Source organism: Colossoma macropomum, unplaced genomic scaffold, assembly GCF_904425465.1.
Source record: "Colossoma macropomum unplaced genomic scaffold, Colossoma_macropomum, whole genome shotgun sequence".
Lineage (NCBI taxonomy): Eukaryota > Metazoa > Chordata > Actinopteri > Characiformes > Serrasalmidae > Colossoma > Colossoma macropomum.
In genome coordinates, this window is record NW_023494785.1 from 1,482,548 (window position 1) to 1,502,500 (window position 19,953).

The following is a 19,953-nucleotide window of genomic DNA, read 5'->3' on the forward strand; positions in this document are numbered from 1 at the left end:
AATCTTCTCTAAACAATCATAAATCAATGTCTCAGTCATCAGGCAGTGTCTGGTTCCTGTCACCACCACAGGGAACGATTCTGACTCGGTAAGCTTATCTAGAACAGAGTGTTTCACACTAAACCACTCTGAATGAACCTGTTTACACCTGAAACAATTTTGATAGGAATTTTGAAAAATCTCTGGAATCTGCCTTTAAGCTTATTGTTATTCTTATTACTTTTATTATTATTCAAGCTTCCAAAATACATGATATGATATGTGATGTATACACAAACCATCAGAAATCTTAATGATACTGTGATATTTTTTCACGTTGTTCCATATTTTTTCTTTTTTCCTGTAGTTTTAGCTGTTGTCTGTCTATTCTTTGTTACTTTCCCCTCACGTTAAGTTGTAGAGTGCACAATAAAAGGCAGGCACAAATAGCCACTTGTATACCTAATAACAGAATGTATATGTTGTCCTGACATAATCTTTTACAGATGAACCAATAGATATAGGGCAAATACTCAGTGTAAAGTCCTGCTTGGGAAATTGTTGGTCAGACTGGGTTATGAGCAGCAGGCTCTTCAAAAAAATCATCATTCCTGTAAACACTGGTCTCCTGAACTCTCACATATGTCACAGATAAAGATTTACCACATCCTGATAACCACAGGGAAAAAAACACTTCTGCTGCAAGTCTTTGTCTTCTCAAGTCAGGAGTTGCCTGCTAGCCACCTATCTTTGAGCTCTGACCTGCCCCCTTGTGGATATAGCTTCATTTTCTAGAGAAATGGTGCTGCTCACAGAGCCGCTGTGTGTGCATCTGCAGGAGCCACCAAAGCTGAGCACTTTTCATACAGGTACAGAGTTGGGTTCTGTCACTGGGACCTGATGGAGGGCTGAAATTGAAGGAGTCCTCTGTTAAATCTCATACAGACTCCTGAGTTCTGATGTTGCGTAAGCAGCAGTTCAGTACTGATGCAGAGGCTCTGTAGACCTGCAGTAGTACACTAGACTGGGATTGGCTGTGACTAATATTTGTAGAGAATAATAATGTTTTCAGTAGCTTTATGCTGGTGCAGTATTGCAGCGGGTTGAGCAAAATGTCACCCCTGCAGATGAACGATAGAAGAGAGTCCACTTTAGATTTACAGCCTGTTTTCACTGTCATGTTAGAACAAAAATATATAACTGGTTTTTGTTCAACACTGTTCTGTTTACAGACAAACTGTGCTTTGACTGCGAGAGTTCAGGTTCAGGAATGGTTGGAGCAGTGATTTGTGGAGTGGTGGTGCTTCTGCTGATTTTGAGTGGGATCATCTTCGCCCTTATAAAGAAGGGGATAATTAGTAAGTATCGATTATGTCAGTATAAACTGTGCTCAAAGTATAAAGATTATTGAAAATTGACTACCAAAAGGAAAAAATGCCTCCTCAGGCTTCCACCTTCATCATTCATCCTTAAAATGAGATGCACAATGACAGGAAAAAGCTCATCACCAGGGAGATGTGTGATTAGGATCTTGTCATCATTAAAGAAAAACAGTGCACCTGTTTATTGTAAATTTATATTGGAGAAAAAAAAGAACTTTGCTCACAAAAAAGTTCTTGCCATCATAAAGCCGACAGTTAGGAAAAAAAAAATAGTTGTGAGCGCTGTCTTTTTGCAAGCATCAAATATTCTTTTTCCGTTATTTTGTCTAAACAAAAACATGAACAATAATAAAAATGCAATTCTGAAAAACAAACAGCAGTTATTATGCTTATTTTACATGTACGTAATATTTTTTATTTACCAGTCATTCTGGGTGCTGAAAAAGCTGTGACTGCAGTGACTGCTCTGCAAGTGCCACCCAAGTTCTATTTGAGTTTCATTCTTACTCAGCTAACTCTACAGTAGAGGCTCTCTATTAGTACAGCACTGCTGTGACAGCAGCTACGGCTTTACTGTTATATAAGACAGTAATGTTGCCTGTTTTAAAGCTCTTTTTTCTGTATTATTTTCTTGATTTAACTATGTTTCAATAAATTGAGACATTAATAGCTTCTCAAAGTCAAAGCAATGATGGATACATTGCTGGGTTTAAGACATACTAATCACACAATGTAGCTCTTTTTACCTATTTTCATTCATATTTTACTGAACTCTCCTCCAGACCGTAAAGCTAGTGGTGGTTCTGACTCCGGTTCAGACTCCGGTAATGATGTTCCACTTTAAAAACATTTGAGAAAAGCAATATTTGGAAATAATAAATGCTTGTAACTCAGTTGTGATGTGGTACAAGGTAAATGTTTCTAATAAAGTGAATTAATCTCTGTTTCACAGGGAACTCCAGGAGGTGATTTACACTGGAACTGAACTCCAGATTATCCAGGATTATAACCCTGACTTTCTTACAGCACAGAATCTTTTCCATTCTTTTATGAAGTCAGTACTTTTACATCACTGTTACGTTAAAGCTGCACTATGTAAGATTTGGGGATTTAGAGACCTCTCTGATGGAAATGTGTAACTGCACACAACATGCAATTTTGTAACATGGGTCAAAAATTGATTTTCTAAATTTTAATTTATAACGTAATGTTGACGGAACACAAAAGGCGGAACTTGGAAGTGGGTAAGTGCAGCGCCCGGACAGTCTGTGGCGACACATAACAAAAACACATATGGATGAGAGAGAAATCCGACCGGCTCCCTCTGCATTAAAGCCAGGTTAGGTCAGGAGTCACAGCACAAATGATAAGAAGAGACATTTTGCCTTTCAACAAAGTCAAACCACCTTGGGAGCCGCAACATTTAATGTCCAGTATGTCTCAATATGTTGCACACTTTGGAGCTGAGATTCAGCGTCCAGTGACACAGCGAACCCCACCCCCCACCCCCCCACTCTCTACAACAAGACCAAAACAGAAGTTATAAAATCACTAAAGAAAACAGGCAGGACGGCTGTCAAGCGCTGCTTGGACATTCATCACCACTGGATCTTATTTCACCCTAACAGTGCATTTTATCGCAGATGAGTAGCAGCAGCGTCTAATGTGCTCCAAACAAGAGCACTGAATGAGAGCCTTCCAGTTCACTTGCCACATCACTTCTATTTGATTTATTAATGAAAGTTATTGGAAGTAAATTCATTATGGATCATTACAAATACTTTGCCATTCTACAGAAACATCCACTTTTCTATCTATCCATAGGAGTCAATGGTGTTCGCGATCCTTTTGTATTTTATTTTTTCACAATGACCTCAGAATAAAGTCGGTCACACCAGTGACTTCAGCTAAAAGCTTCATATGAAATCACGAGCTGAATGAGAAAATCTCTGATAACTGAAAGACACAGTGGACTCACCATGTGCTTTTCTTCATAGATCCTCAGAAAACAGGTAAAAGGAAGTCAAGTGATGTCATCAGTGTGATTTGTACTTCAGAATAAGAGATTTTCTGTTACGCGGTAACACCAGTGACACGACTCCTGGGGAACTTTCATTATATATTTTATAATATTTATTTGGCATTTGTTTTCTTGATGTAATTTAAATCATATATTTCATAGTCATGTATAGATTATTGTAGTTAAAATTGCAGAAAAACATGTTTTTTACCTCTAAATATGGCCTCAGCCTTCACACATGACTGTGAGGACGAGCTCTTCTGTGGTGATTGGAATTCTGTATGATTGATTAAAAAACCAATATTGCTAAATTGAGGCTCAAGAAGGTGTAACTGTTAAAATATTGTATTGTTTTATTTAAAAATATAAGTAAATTGTAACCATAATATGTTTTTCAAGTGTAATATATCTGTAAACATTAGGGACACAAAAATGGACATTTCTGTAGAATGACCCAGATATAAATATGATTTAGTTATGGTTCTGCCTTATTCAAGCTATTCATTAATTTGCAGGATTTCTCTTCATGTGTGCTTCATCCCGCTCCAGCCTGCAGTGGGCTGGTTTCCCCCCGTTCACATGCTTAACACTGAAAATTAAACCTGCGGCACAAGATATTGAGGTGGGTTCTGCTGAAATCCGCAGGATTGCAGTCTTCTATTTCAGTTATAATCGGTAATGCTACCGATTATAGTTTCATTACATAGTGCAGCTTCAACAGAAATCCCCCATAATAAAAACGACATTCCAGTACTCATCTGTTAATAATACATACAGTTTAGAAGCTCAGAAGCATCAAAGAACAGTTTAATATTTAGTTCTTCCAATGTAGTACAGTGGATCTTATTTTAAGCAACAACTCAATAAATTTAAAAGCATTCTGATTTATGAATAGAAAAAGATTAATTAATTGTTGTAATTAAGGATTATTAAGTTTAATAAGTGTAACAGAATGCATTTACAAGGCGGATGGTAATGTCTGTTTTCTTTCTGTATGTTTTTTAGCACAAGTTCACCAAAGATTTATATATTTAATTTATAAACAAAAAAATATTCTTTCCATTCAAGCTTTTTTATGAATCCCTTACAAGCACTCAGTAAAACATCAATTTTCATAAGCTCATATGTTTATAGGTGGTTATGTAGACTTTCTACTGCTTTAGTATTGGACTACTTGTTATGTAAAGTCACAAGTACAACAGCTTCATTTCAAAAATACTGCATTTAAAGCGTTAAGACAAATCATGATCATATATTGTGTTTAAAGGCTGTACAGGGCTTATGAATGTAACAGTACTCAGGAATGTTAAATGGTCTGTGTTCAGTATGGACTCTTTACAGAGACACTGTGTCTGTATAGTAACAGTCTTGTGTTTAACACCACTGTACAGTGCAGGAGGCTGTTAGCTAGAACTGTTAAATGTGCAGGAAGACTGTCGCTATATTGAGTGATGCGAGCCATCCACTTCATCCACTTCAAGTATTTGAGTCTCTCATCTGGACGACTTTTTAGAGCAGCAGCGGCAAAAATAACGCAGACGCTGCAGACTCAATCTCCACCGTCCCTCTGATTACCTTCGTGTGTTAATGTTGATGAAATATTACAGTGATGGTGGTGAATAACGAGGAGACGGAGCTGAACGTGTGTCTGTTTATTAGGAGGAGTAACGTTAGCGCGCTCGGCTAAAGCGTTTGGGAAATGGAAACTGAAACTGGGGAGCGGTGACGCTCTGATAAACAGTAGGGGGCGCTCTCACCGTATTCACCACTTATAGTTTATCACACTTTAGTTCTGTTTGACCTTTTTTTTCACATCAGTAACAATGGCTAACATTAGCTGTTTGGCTAACTTGATTATTTTGATTACGTGTTTGCGTTTCAGCTGTGCGGATTTGGTCGGTTGCTAAATAACAGACATTACAGTTGGGTGTTGGCTTCGATCGTGTAGGTTAAGATTTCCTAACCTGAGATAAGATGCTATGAGATAAGATAAAACTCCTAAATTAAGATCAGATTTGCTTCTGTAATACGAGTTAGTGAAACATTTCGACCTGTCAGGTCTAAACTTAAGACTAAAAGATAGGAAGTTTCTGTAAAACAGACCCAGATTTTTTATTGCTTTTGAACTTTGAACGTTAGAACATTTTCCAGTCTTGGTTGGACAGTTCTGTTCTATTTCTGTTCAGTTCTATTCTGTTCTGTTCTATTTCTGTTCAATTCTATTCTGTTTTGTTCTGTTTCTGTTCAGTTCTATTGTTTTGTTCTATTCTACTCTATTCTGTTCTATTCCATTCTCTTATATTCCTGAAACAGACCTGCTGGATCATGGAAGTCTCTCATACTGTAATGTTTGAGTTAAATTTACATTATTGCAATAAAGCTGTTAAAACTGCTGTTGTAAACTTTTTTTGTTTTTCTTATCATTTGTATTGTGATTGTATACATCTGTGTTCTTTAAATACAGTGTGTTTACTGTACAACAGACATGATGATGCAGCTGCACTTCTTAGTTTAGCTGTGGTTGAGAATTCAATCTGCCACTAGATGTCGCTGTGTCTCAGGTTTAACTGAGGTTTATGTTAAGCCTGATGAAGACATGGTTTTACTGAGGTTTAGACATTTCCAGCTCAGGTGTTTCAATATTCCAGACTTAGGCCCTCTTACCTTCCATCATAATGCTATGTGGACTTCATGGTATGTTCTAATTAAATGCTGTACTGCTTAATTAAACACACTGAGGTGCTTTACTCAACTAGAGGAAGTGTTGTTACAGTCTTGTTTTGCTATATTTTCCTCCCACAGTCCAAAGACATGCAGCCAGGCTAACCTTCCCCAGGTGCGTGTGTGTGTGTGTGTGTGAGTGTGTGTGTGTGTGAGTGTGTGTGAGTGTGTGTGTGTGTGTGTGTGAGTGTGTGTGTGTGTGTGTCTGTAGAGAGGATAAGTACCACTCTGTAATTTTTTCAGTGGTTCTCAAATTAGATGGAGCTCCCAAATGAGTCCAAATGAATGGGTTTAATATGGAGCATTTGAGCAAAATCATAGTTTATAAATGCTGAAACATTTTTAATGTAAAAGTATACATTCATTTCCTGAACACAGAACAGCATAAAACACTTTAACATCGCTGTTAAATTTTTAAGAGCTTTTAAACTCGAGCTATAGGAGTTTAAAACAGCGCCTCATGTACGTTCATGACGCCAGTGAGCGTAAACAGTCAATGAGCTGCTCCGCTTGCCAACCAATCAGCACTCAGGATCAGTAATGTTAACCAATCAGCACTCAGGATCAGTAATGTTAACCAATCAGCACTCAGGATCAGTAATGTTAGCGTCCTGCTGCCCAAAACCCGTTTGCTGTAGAATAAAGGAAACATACAGGTGAGGTTTCTCTGTTTTAGTGAAATCCATCCTTCTACTGTCTAAAACTAAAGGACAGTTCTGGTTCAGTGATTAGGAACTATTTTAACTCTTCATTTTAGCCGTTTAGCTCAGTTCACCCCCGTTCATTGAGGACTCACTCGCGGGCGCCCTCTGCTGTTCTGCGATCCTGTTTTTGACATAAGGGGGAAACAGGAAGAGGCCAGACTCCTCATTAACCTGCTCTGGTTAATCCCATTAAGTTAGTGGTTTAGGTAAACCCGTGTTAAACTGAGACTAAACTGCGGCTAAGTTATTAACAGAGCCATAGTCCTGATAGTTCTCGACGAAATTCAGCTCGAACTCGACTTTAAACTACTTGTTTCCCTCTTACCCACCCGTATTCAGGCACAGCCGTCCTGCGCTCGGTCTGATTGGCGGACTGCTGGAGAGTGAAGGGGCTCTCAGCCAATCATGACGCAGGAGGCGGGAGTTCTCCCGAATACGGGTGGGGAAAAAAAACAGAGTAATGGTAAACTAGCGGACCAGACTGACACCGTAGGAGAGAGGAGAGTCAGGAGAACCGACTCTCCTCAGCAGAAGATCATCCAGAGTGATTTTACTGATCTAGGTGGTAAAGGTGGTGATGGGGGCTCCGGCAGTCTGTGTGGTCTTTCTCAGTGGAGTGGTCGTCTCTGTTCTCGGAGGTGAGTCAGTTCAGACCCACTGTTTCTGCTCTGCACAAAACCTGATTAACTGCTAGTTTAGTTTCCTTCAGTGTCTGGACTGGATCTTTAACAATTCACAAAACAATCTAAATATTAAAATGTCATGGAAAATTTTAATACTTTATGATAAAAAAAATATTTAATGTATTGTGCAAATAACAATGTTTAATGATTAATTTCAAATTCCAAATTTCAGTGACACCGCTTTGATTAATAAACAGACGTGTTCATAAAGAGCTTTTAGATATTTAGGACTCCAGGAAGATGCAGATACAGTCAGCAGACACGGCACAGAGCAGGAACAGTTCCCCCTTATTCTTATTGATTAATAGATGATATTTGTCCTGCATCCATATGAAATGTTTTTTCCTGTCATGTGACGCCTGACAAATATCAATAAAAGAACAAGAATACAGTATTTTCAGTAAAACTGAAGTACATTAAGGCAAAATTCTGCTTTCAAACCAGCATCAGTTTGAATCTTCAGCCCCCGGATGTTTAATGTGGTTAAAGGAAGGTGATGTAACACAGTGGTAAACCTGCTCCTGTCCCAACTTCTTTGGAACATGTTGAAGGCTTCATATTTGGAATGAGCATATATTTACAGAAACAATGAACTTCATGAGATAAAACATCAAATGTTGTGTTTTTCTACTATTTTCAATTTAACAGGTCAAACGTAGTTTACATCATTTAATTTTTTTTTTTTTCAGCATTTTACATGCTGTCTAAACTTTTTTGGAATTGGGTTTGTACATTAAAGAAGTCTACTGACAGTCGGTGTGGAGTCTAATCATACACCCCGTCCTGATCGTACTTCCCCTGGTTTCCAGTCACGGTTCTCACAGTGTTATTGGATGAATCATACATATCAGAGCCGTCAGTCAGTAACGCTGAGAGGATCCTTAAAAGGCCTAGGCAGATGTATGTGAGCCTGACTATCTGTGAACTTAAAGCAGCATCATGTGAGAACTGGTCTTTTCAGTCTTCCATAAATAACACTGGCAGGGATGCCACTTACACTCTGATTTGGATTTTCATTGTTTTCCCATTAGTCGTTAGACTGTCTTACATCCCCTTTTCTCTTTTGGCTCTCACCTACGTGTAATAGCCAGTCCGAGATTTACTCTTGTCCGATCTCTTACTCAGTCACTCTCTCTTTTTCTCTTCCTCGCTTCCTCTGACAAGGTCTTCTTTGTTCTTTGGCAGGTGTTGCTATGATGCCCATGTTGGGAATACAGGGCTAGCTTCTTGTAGCTAGCTGGAGCCGTAGTTGTTGTGTGACGGGTGTCGTAAAGCCTTATGCAGTTCTCGCGAGACGTCTCGTGCTACTCCTCTAAAGTTACATAATGCTATAGCAGGCGATCTGGCCCAGAGTGGCAACGACAGAGACACCATTCTCCCTTTGATAAGTCAGTGTATCATCAAAATTACTTTGAAGCTCTTATTTTAAGGTATTATTTAAGGTATTATTTTAAAGAACTGTAACATAATGTTGCTTTAAGAAAGACGTCACGGAAGAGGAGATAAGCATCACTTTAGTGGAGGATGTTAGTGAATTATCTACTATGATCAGCATGACTCCGTCAGTATGATGTTGATTTTGAGATAATTGGAGACCTAAACATCGAGCTGGACCTTCTTTTTGAGCCTCTGTGTGTGCGACATTAATACCATGAGTAACATAGACTTAATAAAACAAACAAAAAAACTAACCTCTATTTGTTGGTATTATCATGTATGTAACGCTCATTATCTATCAAATATATTCCTAAAAATATCGCTAAAATGGCAGAGCAATATCACACACCAGTACAGGTGATATATATCGTCCAGCACGAGTGTGAAGTGTTTTTTGTGTTGAAGTGTCTGAAGGGTTTTTTTCATTTGTTGTTTTTTAAGGAAATTTTTACATCACATATGAAAACTGTTTAATTTACTTTTTCTTACTATTCAAGAAAATAAATAATGTTTTACATATTTTATTTCATAATTTAATATATTACTGTGTAGCCTGGGTATTTCTCACTATGAGTTGCTTCAAAACAGTGAGTGCATGGTGTGAACTTAGTAACCAAAAATACTTGAAAAGAGGTTACAAAATTTACAGAAGTCCTCATGGAAAATCCCAAGATCTGCTGTGGAAACAGGAGAAAATGACCGTAACATGTTGTACTTGAACCTGTTTAACTACTTTGTTGCTTTTTACTTGTTAGGTTGAGATTCGTGTTCCACTACTTTTATTTTACAGCTGTGTTTTCGACAAAAATTTTGGGAGATATTATGTTTCATTTATCAACATGTTTTCTAGCACCTTTTTTTTCCATTTCCCCTCCAGATCAACACTCTCTATACTATATTTACACCGCGCTCTCCAAAGATGTCCCTCTACCAGGGATCTATGAGTTCACAGCACTGGGTCTGCTCGATGACCGGGAGATCGACTACTACAACAGTAAGGACCAGGTTAAGGTTCCTAAGCAGGACTGGTTGAAGGAGAAGATGCAGCCAGATTACTGGGACAAAGGCACCCAGTCTCGCAAGAGCAAAGAGCAGTGGTTCAAGGTCAACGTGGACATCCTGATGCAGCGAATGAGACACACAAATAATACTGGTTAGTTTCTTATAGCTCATTCTTCTTACAATGAAAATCATAAATTTATATCCACTGTATGATTCCTCTGGTTTTGAGCAGCTAATGTGTTTATCTTCACTGTCTTGTTACATTAACTCAATTCCAGACCTTCACGTTCTTCAGTGGAGACATGGCTGTGAGATCGATGAAGCAGAGGGAAATGTTAAATTTCTGAAAGGCATTGATGAGTACAGCTACGATGGAAAGGAGTTCCTCTCTTTTGATGACGAGAACATGCGGTGGATCGCTCCAGTTCCAGAAGCTGAGCCAACCAAAAGGAAATGGGATGAGGTGTCCATCCTGAACCAGTACACCAAGGGTTACCTGGAGAAAGAATGTGTGGACTGGCTCACCAAATTCATGGAGTACGGAAAAGAAGCACTGAGAAAACACTGTGAGTCCCAAAGCCCTTGTATTTTTCTTTAACATCTGAACTTCAGTGTTGGTGTAAACTAGTGTCTTATTTCCTGAGAGCATGATGAGAGTCTGCCGTCCTCAGACTTTTACTGAGAAGTAGCTTTAAATAAAGGAAAGTTTGGCCACAGAGCCACAGAGGAAGTAAGTGACACTCCTCACATTTGCCACAGCGTGCTGGTTAACTCTGTAGCAGATGGTAACAGGCTACTGAAGGATTTTTGAAAAAATAAACAGTGTGTATGTGAATTTTATTTTATTTCCTTTTTCAATAAAAAAGAAATGTATTGCTGTTATTTCAGCCAAACCAGATGTTCATGCATTTGCAAAGAAATCTACAACTAACTCAGGTGGACTGACCTTGACCTGGCTGGCCACGGGCTTCTACCCCAAAGACGTGATACTGAATGTGAGGAAGTCCAGAACTTCACTGCCTGAACATCTACTAACATCTTCAGGAGTCAGACCCAATGGTGATGGAACCTACCAGCTGAGGAAGAGTGTGGAGATCCAGAAGGACGATACAGCAGAATATGACTGTTATGTGACTCACAGCTCCTTTGAAGAACTGATAATTAAACAATGGGGTAATTATATCTGTGTAATTAATGTATTTCTGGTCTACTGAAGTTTAGAATTAGTTTCTCTATGTAAATCTAAATCCAGTTTAACAGAATGGCAGATGTGCAGAGACTAGACCCAAAACTACATGATGAGGACAGCTTTAAAGTATTTCCCCACTTCAGTCAATATTAATATTGTTGTAAATGTTTTTCTGTGCAAAATAGAGCCAGGAGAGCAGGGTTTGCAGGAATGATGTCTTTATTGGAGGAGAGCTGTGTTAATCTGCTGTAGCCCAGTCTGAGAGCAGTTCTAGCGTACAGTGTATTTCTCCTGCAGCTATTGGTTAATCTTAAGGATTATGTTAGGAGCAGGAGTGGTCTTTGCACTAAGTAAACCCCCATGAGCCAAAGGCCCCATGAAAATACAAATTAGATGTATTGTATGAGTATGTCTTACATCTTAAAATTACCATTCCCGAACTATATTAATATATATATATATATATATATATATATATATATATATATATATATATATATATATATAAACATAGTGATTATTTTCAGTCATTTGAATGCAGCCCCACCCCCCAGTCATGTTACATGATGACACAACTGCGTAAACACAGTCTGGAATAAACAAGGCAATTAAGTGATAATATACATTATACAGAGGAGGGAGGTTGAGAGGGAGAATTAAAGTGATCCAGATACAGTTGAGAAATGTAAAACCAGAGAGAACAGAGCTGCACAGGCTCAGCAGACTGTACATAATGTTTACGTTAATGTTAGTGTAGATAGCTCCAATGTTGGGGACTTACACAAAAAATCCATTACAGGACACTCATTACTTCTCTCAAACTGCAGGGATTATGTTATTTATTACTTCCTGGAAACAGTAAGTCTCATTCTCAGTAGTGTAATTCTGTGCAACTCTATATCACATTATCTCACTGTATCGGCAGATAATTCTGCTTGTTTGAAGCATCATTTCTTAAAACACACAAACCTCCAGAATTTCACATAATAAAGCACAGAATTTAATGTAACAAAATACTTGAAACAAGTTGAAAATATCCAGAAATAAGATAAATAATATTAGTATTTTAACAATAATCTTAAAATGAGGCATATTCGACATATCCTCTACATTTAAGATCAGTTCACTTGCCAAGATATCAGTTTTTATAGTGAATGTGTATCCACTCCTGTCTTTTGCCCAGGGCTCCAGACGTTCAGACGTGCTCAGTACAACGTATGTTAAACACAGACAGGCAGCTTTTTGTGTTACTAAATTACTAAAAACAACTACCATCAGTAGTTGAAGTGAACATCTGCTAGCCATGTAATCAGTCATTGGTGTGCTCTGCAATTCAAAATCAGGAGGAAGTAACTGAAAACAGAAAGTAAATAACTTAACTTCAGCTGAACTGAAGAAAGAAAATAAAATAAATCATTATATTCATAAGTACTGGTATATTTGTCTTTTAACACCACGCATGAACCTCTCTGACCTAAATAGATTAAAGAAAAATATATTTTAGGACAAAATCTTCTCAAAACTATTGTAAATCAATGTCTCAGTCATCAGGCAGTGAATTCATAACAATTTCATGTAGTAACTTTCTGTGAGGGAGCTTTTAGAGGTGGACGTCTGGTTCCTATCACCACCACTGTGAACAATTCTGACTCAATAAGTTTCTCTAGGAAAATTTGAGGAATTCCCATTGAAGCTTCCAAAATGGTTTTATTGGAAAAATATACACCACACTTTAGATTTACAACATAAATATACAACTCTGTGATTATTGTTCATCACTGTTCTGTTTACAGAGAGAAAGTGCAGTGACTGCGGGAGTTCAAGTTCAGGACTAGTTGGAGGAGCAGTTAGTGGAGTGGTGGTGATGACTTTGCTGGGTGGGATCATCTTTGTCCTTATAAATACGTGGATAACTGGTGAGTATAGACTATATCAGTACAGGTTGTGTTCGAAGTAGAAAGAATAAATATTAAAAATGGACTGTTTCTTACTACTCCCAAAAGAAAAACATGCCTCCTCAGGCTTCCACCTCAGCATCTTCTTCCTTAAAATGTGATGCACAATGAGGAAAAGCAGCTCATCACTGGGGAGATGTGTGGTTAGGATTCTGTCACCATAACAGAAAATCTTGATGTACCAGTTTATTGTAAACTTATATAGGAAAAAATAAAACAGTTAATCACAAAAAAGATCTTGTCATCAAAAAGCCAAAAGTTAAGAACACGATTGTGAATTTCTGCTTGGTCAGTGTGAAATAAGCCCCTCCTTGTTGGCTGAAGGAGGGGCTTATTTGTTTATATTTATGGCATCGTGTATTTGATGTTTTTATTGTAGTGAGCTCAGTCTTTTTGCCAGTTTGTCATTTTTTTGCCTAAATAAAAACAAAGGCAATAACGAAAATGTCAGTCTGAGAACCAAACAGCATTTAATATGTTCAGTTTACATAAGAATTTTTATTTATCTGTCATTCCAGGTGCTGGAAATGTTGAAACTGTGGTGTATTATGAGCAAGCCAGTCAAAAGGTCAGTGCCACTGTGATTTTGTTGTTCTGTACTATTTTGTCATGATACATAATGTAGAAACTCTACTGTAGAAGTGCCCTGCTAGTACAGCAGTGCTGCAACAGCAGACAGTTTTACTGTAATATGAGACTGCATTTAAAGAACAGCAACAGTGTCTTAAACAGTGTCTGTTTTAAAGCCTTTTTTGATTTTTTTTTTGGTATTATTTTCTAATTAAACTAAATTCCAATCAAATGAAACATAAAATAGTTTCTTAAACACAAAGCAATGATAGATACATTGCTGGGTTTAATACATACTGATCATATAGCTCTTTTTACTTTTTACTGGTGGTTCTGACTTCAGTTTTGACTCCACACTAAAAACATTTAAGTAATCTGTGGAATTAATGACATCCACTGTAACTCAGCGGTGATGTGCCCTTATTGTGGCTCAACCGGCAGGAGCTATGACAACATGAAACCAAACTTTGATGGTTCATCTGACTCTGGGAATTTCTCTCCTGGATAAACATCTAAATATGCTTTCCCATGTTGGTCAGTCACAAGCAAATCTACAGTCTGATTTCAGGTTTCATTTTAAGGTTTTTATTGTATAGGGAAATTTCTGTGAATATTGACTGAAAGAATGGCCACTGAACTCTGCAGACTGAGCAGCTGATGCCATTTTTATCAAGAAAGCTGCTTCGGTTTTTGTGGCCCTTTTCTCCAGTAACCAGTTTTAGTATAGGAAATGATGCAGCAGCAGCTCAGAGAGGCTTAAACCAGAGAAAATAAACACACTAACGCTTCTGATCAGAAATTCAGCAGTTGCTTCTTGTCTTGCTTCTTCTGTGGAGCCGAGTGTCTCAACAGCAGGGTATTCTGAGAATTTGACAATGTCCCCATAAACTCATTTAAATCTGCCACCAGAGGAGTTAGACTGCATGAGTATTCACATTGGCTAGAGAGAAATGAATCAGCATCTGAACTATCAGTGGTCCAGTGTTTTGTATAACTGTATAAAATATGAGTAAGGCTTTGTTTATTGTTGGACGTATTGTTATTGTATTGATTTTTTTCCCAGTCAGAGTTCAGAGTTTTGTGGGCTAAAAATGAAATGGCTGTAATGTACTGTGTTAAGACTGCAGGCTACAGTTACTAGAGCCTATTGATATTAGGCTGTTAGGCTGGGCTATATTAAATTGTAATTTATTGATGTGAAGCACCTCATAGACCTGGCTTGGACTCACACCTTTAGCAGATTGAAAATTAAGAGCTCTTAGTGCTTCATAAGAGTGGTGCTTCACATAAATGACCCTGTCTTGTTTTTACAATTCTGACATAACCACATCATAATCGCTTAAGCCCCCATTAATTTGTGGAAGGCTCCAGCTTTATCTCTTTAGAAAGCTCTTCCACAATAACAAAGTGCTGTTTTTCACTACTATAGAATGTTTTTGAGGACAGAAAACATACTGTTTCTAATAAAGTGGCCAGTGAGTGGAAGCACAAGGTAGGTGTTTGTAATAAAGTGGCCAGTTAGTGGAAGTACATTGTAAATGTTTCTAATAAAGTGGGCAGTGAGTGGAAGCACAAAGTAGGTGTTTCTAATAAAGTGGACGGCGATAGCACATAACGATGATTTAACCTCTGTTTCACAGGGAACTCCAGGAGGTGAATTCCACTGGGACTGAACTCCAGATTACCCAGGATTATAACCCTGACTTTTCACAGCACAGACTCTTTTCCATTCATTTATGAAGTCAGTACTTTTACATCACTGTTACGTTAAAGCTGCACTATATAAGATTTGGGGATGTGGAGACCTCTCTGGTGGAAATGTGCAATTGCACGCAACTTGTAACGTGGGTTGTGCATCAGACCCCTTCCCCAGCTGGATGAATCTGATGACTGAAAGAGAGTTTAAAGAGAACTCAGCCAAAACTTGGTGAAGGTCACATCTTGTGAGGATGTGAGTGAATTGTCCACTATTGTGATCATATGATCATCAGTGTAATGTTGGTTTTAAGATCATTTGAGGCCTAAACATCGAGCCGGACCTTCTTTTTGACCCTGTGCATGTGATGTTAGTACGTAAAGATGTGAGATGTGGTGTGAAAAACTCTCCACCCAACACCCCTGACTTTTAAATGACTATTTCAGGCTTTACAGGGTGACTTACAACAGTGCACACTCACCATATTTCAGCCTAATTTTATTCTCCTCAGTCAGTAGAGATACTGCTTTCAGTTTTAACAGAAATCCTCTATAAAAAGACTACATTCCAGTACTCATCTGTTAATGATAAACATACAGTTTGGAAGCTCAGAAGCATCAAAGAACAGTTGAATGTTTATTATATTTATTATATTTATTATATTTATTCCAGTGTAGTACAGTGAGTCTTAGTTTAAGTAACTGAGTTTTGATTTATAAATGGGAAATGATCAGTCATCCTTCCTATCAAGCTTTTTTTAGGAATCTTTTTAGCAATATCTGGGTAAAGTGCATCAATTCAGTACGTTTATAAGAATGCATGGATAAGGCAGATGGTTATGTGTGCTTTCTTAGGTTTTTTAACAAAAGTTCACCAAAGATGTCTCCAGTTTGATTTACAAAAATCTTTTTATTCCATTCAATCTGTGTTGTAAATCAGCACTATCTGAGTAGAACATGTCATTTGTCTTAAGCTGATAAGCTCGTGTTTATAGGCGGTTATGCAGACTTCCTTTCTGTTATATTTGTGCTTTTAATTGATTTATTTAGCATCTGTTTTAATCATGAACTGATTTTATTCAGAGCACTGCTTTAGTATTAAATTACTTGTTATGTAAAGTCACACGTGCACCAGCTTCATTAAAAATACTGCATTTAAGTGTAAAACAAAGGATCATATATTGTGTTTAAACTTAAGACTGTAAAGGGCTTGTAAATGTAACAGTACTCAGGAATGTTAAATGGTCTGTGTTCAGTATGGACTCTTTACAGAGAGACTGTGTCTGTATAGTAACAGTCTTGTGTTTAACACCACTGTACAGTGCAGGAAGCTGTCAGCTACAATTGTTATATCAGCAGAAAAAATATGGTAAACAGTGAATACAGTCTGCACAGGAAGACTGTCAGCTATACTGAGTGATCTTAGCCGTCCACTTCATAAAGTGTTTGAGTCTTTCATCTGGACGACCTTTTATTAAATAATCTCTGTAAAAGATCCAAACTGAACTAACTGAATGAAACTAGATGGGTGTATTAGAGGTTTATTACAGTTTACTGTTTATATGTTTTATCATATGCCATATGACAGCTTGTATCTCATCTATGATCTCTGTACATAACCATAATTATCAGACTTTATCATACTTTATTGCAATAAAGCTGTTAAAACTGTTGTTGTAAAATATTTTTTTATGATTTTATTATTATTTTTCATTATCTTTTATATTGTTTGTTCATATACATCTGTGTTCTTTATGTACTGTTTAAGGCATTTTCAGCTCAGATGTTTTAATATTACAGACCTAGGCCCAAATACCTTCCATCATAATGCTATGTGGACTTTATGGTATGTTTTAATTAAATGCTATACTGCTTAATTAAACAGACATTGACAGGCACACTCAAGTAGAGGAAGTGTTATTAGGTTGTCAGGTTAGGCCTGAAATAAAAAGGCTTTTATTGTGTGCTGTGAGTATAAATGAACTGTTAGAAGACAATTTTGATCTTTGTTTTAAAAAAATGACACATTTACACCGTCATTAGCTTAGCTATTGTTCAGAATTTATCGAGAGTGTAAATGTGTATGTCATGAGCTTTGTGTTAAAAATTAGATTTTATAGATCTGATAGATCAGGATAGGATTTTTTCACAAATTTGTATTAATGAAGCAGATCTGATCTTAATTTAGGAATCTTATTTTACAGCATCTTATCTCCAGTTAGGAAATCTGAACTTACTCAATCAAAGTCGACAATCAACTGTCACCCCCTGCTGTTTATCAGAGCATCGCCGCTCTCCAGTTTCGGTCTCCATTTCCCAAACGCTTTAGCAGAGCGCACTAACGTTACCTAATAAACAGACACACGTTCAGCTCCGTCTCCTCATTATTCACCACCATCACTGTAATATTTCATCATCAACATTAACACACGAAGGTGATCAGAGGGGCGGTGGAGATCGAGTCTGCAGCGTCTGAGATCTTTAAAACGCAGAGTTAGAAAAGAAAATCATCTCACAGTGAAAGCAGCGTTTTACAGTAGAAATAAATGGAGCTCATTATGCTGGTAGTGAACTATGCTGCTGACTCAGCTGCCTAAAAACCATAGAAACGGACCTTAAACAGAAGTGAGGACCCTGTTGGGGTTCATCCTAAAGTTAGGACAGGATTTAGGAGGTTTAGTCTAGTTAGGATGTTTGTGTGATGCTGTTTTCTTATCTGGAGTTCATGATGAGATTCTAAAGTTCGGAGCTGCTATTCTGGAATAGCTACTGAACTAAATTCAGTCCTACTGAACTTACCAGATAGGATTTCAGAGTTAAGATGTGTCTGTAATTCAGCCCCAGCCTATTAATTTCCATTGCTGCTAACCAGCATACCAACATTAAAAACAGAGCATATGCTGGTTCTGCTGGTGATCAGGCATGCTGGTCTATGCTGTTTTTCTAGCATTGTTATCACTGTGGAAACATATGCAGAAGAAAACATGGGAACAAAAATGTGACTGAACCCTCTGCACACAAAAAACACAGAAAACATGTTAGCCATCTTATCAGCGTATGAAAAAATAAATACATTAAATTGTATTCACAGGAATGAAAATGCATGAAAGAGTACTTAAAACATTTGTGGAGAGTTGAGCTTACCCACCCAAGGCTGCTCTAAATCTCCCAACCCCTTGTGCACTCTCCTTCAGTGTCCCAAACTCCTCAGTCACATTTCAGCAGTTTTCAGGTCTCTAGTTTTAAAAGCTCAACAGACTAAACAAGACTCCATGCACTGCAGCCACGCCCCCATGAGAAGTCTGCTTACTTAGGGATCCCTAACCTCATGTGCACAGGCCGCAGCTGTGTGTGAAACCCCCAAAGATACTGGTCTAGCCAACCCTGTGTTACACTGAGACTAAATGGTTTCCGGTTATGGTAGCTTGCTAATCTCTGCTACTTTAACAGCTAAATCCTTTCTCAAATCCGTATTGGGGACTGCTGTACACCCAGTTTCATTAGATGAACCAAGGCTATTGCCTGTGATGCAAAGAAAAGCAAGCCTAGTCCATAATACAACACTTCAGTCTAAACTACTGAACTTTGCATTGCCAAGCGCCAATTCCAAATCTGCTGCTAGCGCCAAAGCAACTGATACCAACAGAACAGCTAATGCCAGCACGGCATCTGAGGATACAACGTTCGAGAGTCATAACTACGTGTTTTCCACCAGATTCAACAGTATTTTGTCCGAAAGGAAATGGGATGAGGTGTCCATCCTGAACCAGTACACCAAGGGTTACCTGGAGAAAGAATGTGTGGACTGGCTCACCAAATTCATGGAGTACGGAAAAGAAGCACTGAGAAAACACTGTGAGTCCTCAAGTCCTTGTATTTTTCTATAAAATCTGAACTTCAGTGTAGGTGTGAACTAGTGTCTTATTTCCTGAGAGTAATAAAGTAACGTTTGGCCACAGAGCCACAGAGGAAGCACATGACACTCCTCACATTTGCTACTGCGTGCTGGTTAACTCTGTAGCAGATGGTAAAAGGCTACTGAAGGAAATAAAAAAAAAAAAAATAGTGTGTATGTGCATTTTATTTCCTTTTTCAATAAAAAAGATTTTTTTTTAATTGTCATCCTTTCAGCCAAACCAGATATTTATGCATTTTTCACACTAAGGGCTGGCTCCACACTTAGATATACTGTACGAGTATATCTTATGTCTTAAAATTACCAAGTACACTTTCTTGAACTATATATACATATATATATATATATATATATGTGTGTGTGTGTGTGTAATAAATATATATATATATATATATGTGTGTGTGTGTGTGTGTGTGTGTGTGTGTGTGTGTGTTTGAAGTAGTATTTTCAGTCATTTCAAAGCAGCCCCACCCCCCAGTCATGGTTGTAGTGGACTGTTCCATGTTGTCACACAACTGCATAAACACAGTCTGGAATAAACAAGGCAATTAAGTGATAATATACATTATACAGAGGAGGGAGGTTGAGAGGGAGAATTAAAGTGATCCAGATACAGTTGAGAAATGTAAAACCAGAGAGAACAGAGCTGCACAGGCTCAGCAGACTGTACATAATGTTTACGTTAATGTTAGTGTAGATA

At 37.8% G+C, this 19,953-nt stretch overlaps 3 protein-coding genes across 4 annotated transcripts in view; all 3 read left to right on the forward strand.

Annotated features, from left to right (window-relative positions):
- Positions 1-2,468, forward strand: part of LOC118815118 (class I histocompatibility antigen, F10 alpha chain-like) — a 40,225-nt gene extending 37,757 nt beyond the window's left edge. Inside the window, exons 5-6 of the mRNA XM_036581057.1 lie at positions 1,212-1,337; positions 2,314-2,468. Coding sequence (XP_036436950.1) covers positions 1,212-1,337; positions 2,314-2,330 — 143 coding nt within the window. The 3' untranslated portion in view covers positions 2,331-2,468. The remainder of the gene's footprint in view (positions 1-1,211; positions 1,338-2,313) is intronic.
- The window catches only part of LOC118815105 (class I histocompatibility antigen, F10 alpha chain-like), a 43,855-nt gene that overhangs the window by 12,044 nt on the left and 11,858 nt on the right, over positions 1-19,953 (forward strand). The gene's annotated exons all lie outside the window — the stretch shown is intronic.
- Positions 7,270-15,590, forward strand: LOC118815077 (class I histocompatibility antigen, F10 alpha chain-like). Of its 2 annotated transcripts, none has more exons than XM_036581013.1 (7): positions 7,270-7,444; positions 9,804-10,079; positions 10,201-10,494; positions 10,817-11,101; positions 12,911-13,033; positions 13,591-13,640; positions 15,283-15,590. In XM_036581013.1, the coding sequence occupies exons 1-7, from the start codon at positions 7,384-7,386 to the stop codon at positions 15,313-15,315; spliced, it is 1,122 nt and encodes a 373-aa protein (XP_036436906.1). In that variant the 5' UTR covers positions 7,270-7,383; the 3' UTR covers positions 15,316-15,590. The 2 variants fall into 2 exon arrangements, with proteins under 2 accessions (XP_036436906.1, XP_036436914.1); XM_036581021.1 differs by having other exon boundaries at positions 7,275-7,444; positions 10,207-10,494; positions 15,283-15,584.

What these genes read in the sequence shown, in the direction of transcription:
- LOC118815077 (XM_036581013.1), top strand. Translation starts at nt 7,384, where the DNA reads ATGGGGGCTCCGGCAGTCTGTGTGGTCTTTCTCAGTGGAGTGGTCGTC. An exon ending in GAGACACACAAATAATACTG is followed by an intron (nt 10,080 to 10,200) that starts GTTAGTTTCTTA and finishes ACATTAACTCAA; the next exon opens with TTCCAGACCTTCACGTTCTT. An exon ending in TATAAATACGTGGATAACTG is followed by an intron (nt 13,034 to 13,590) that starts GTGAGTATAGAC and finishes CTGTCATTCCAG; the next exon opens with GTGCTGGAAATGTTGAAACT.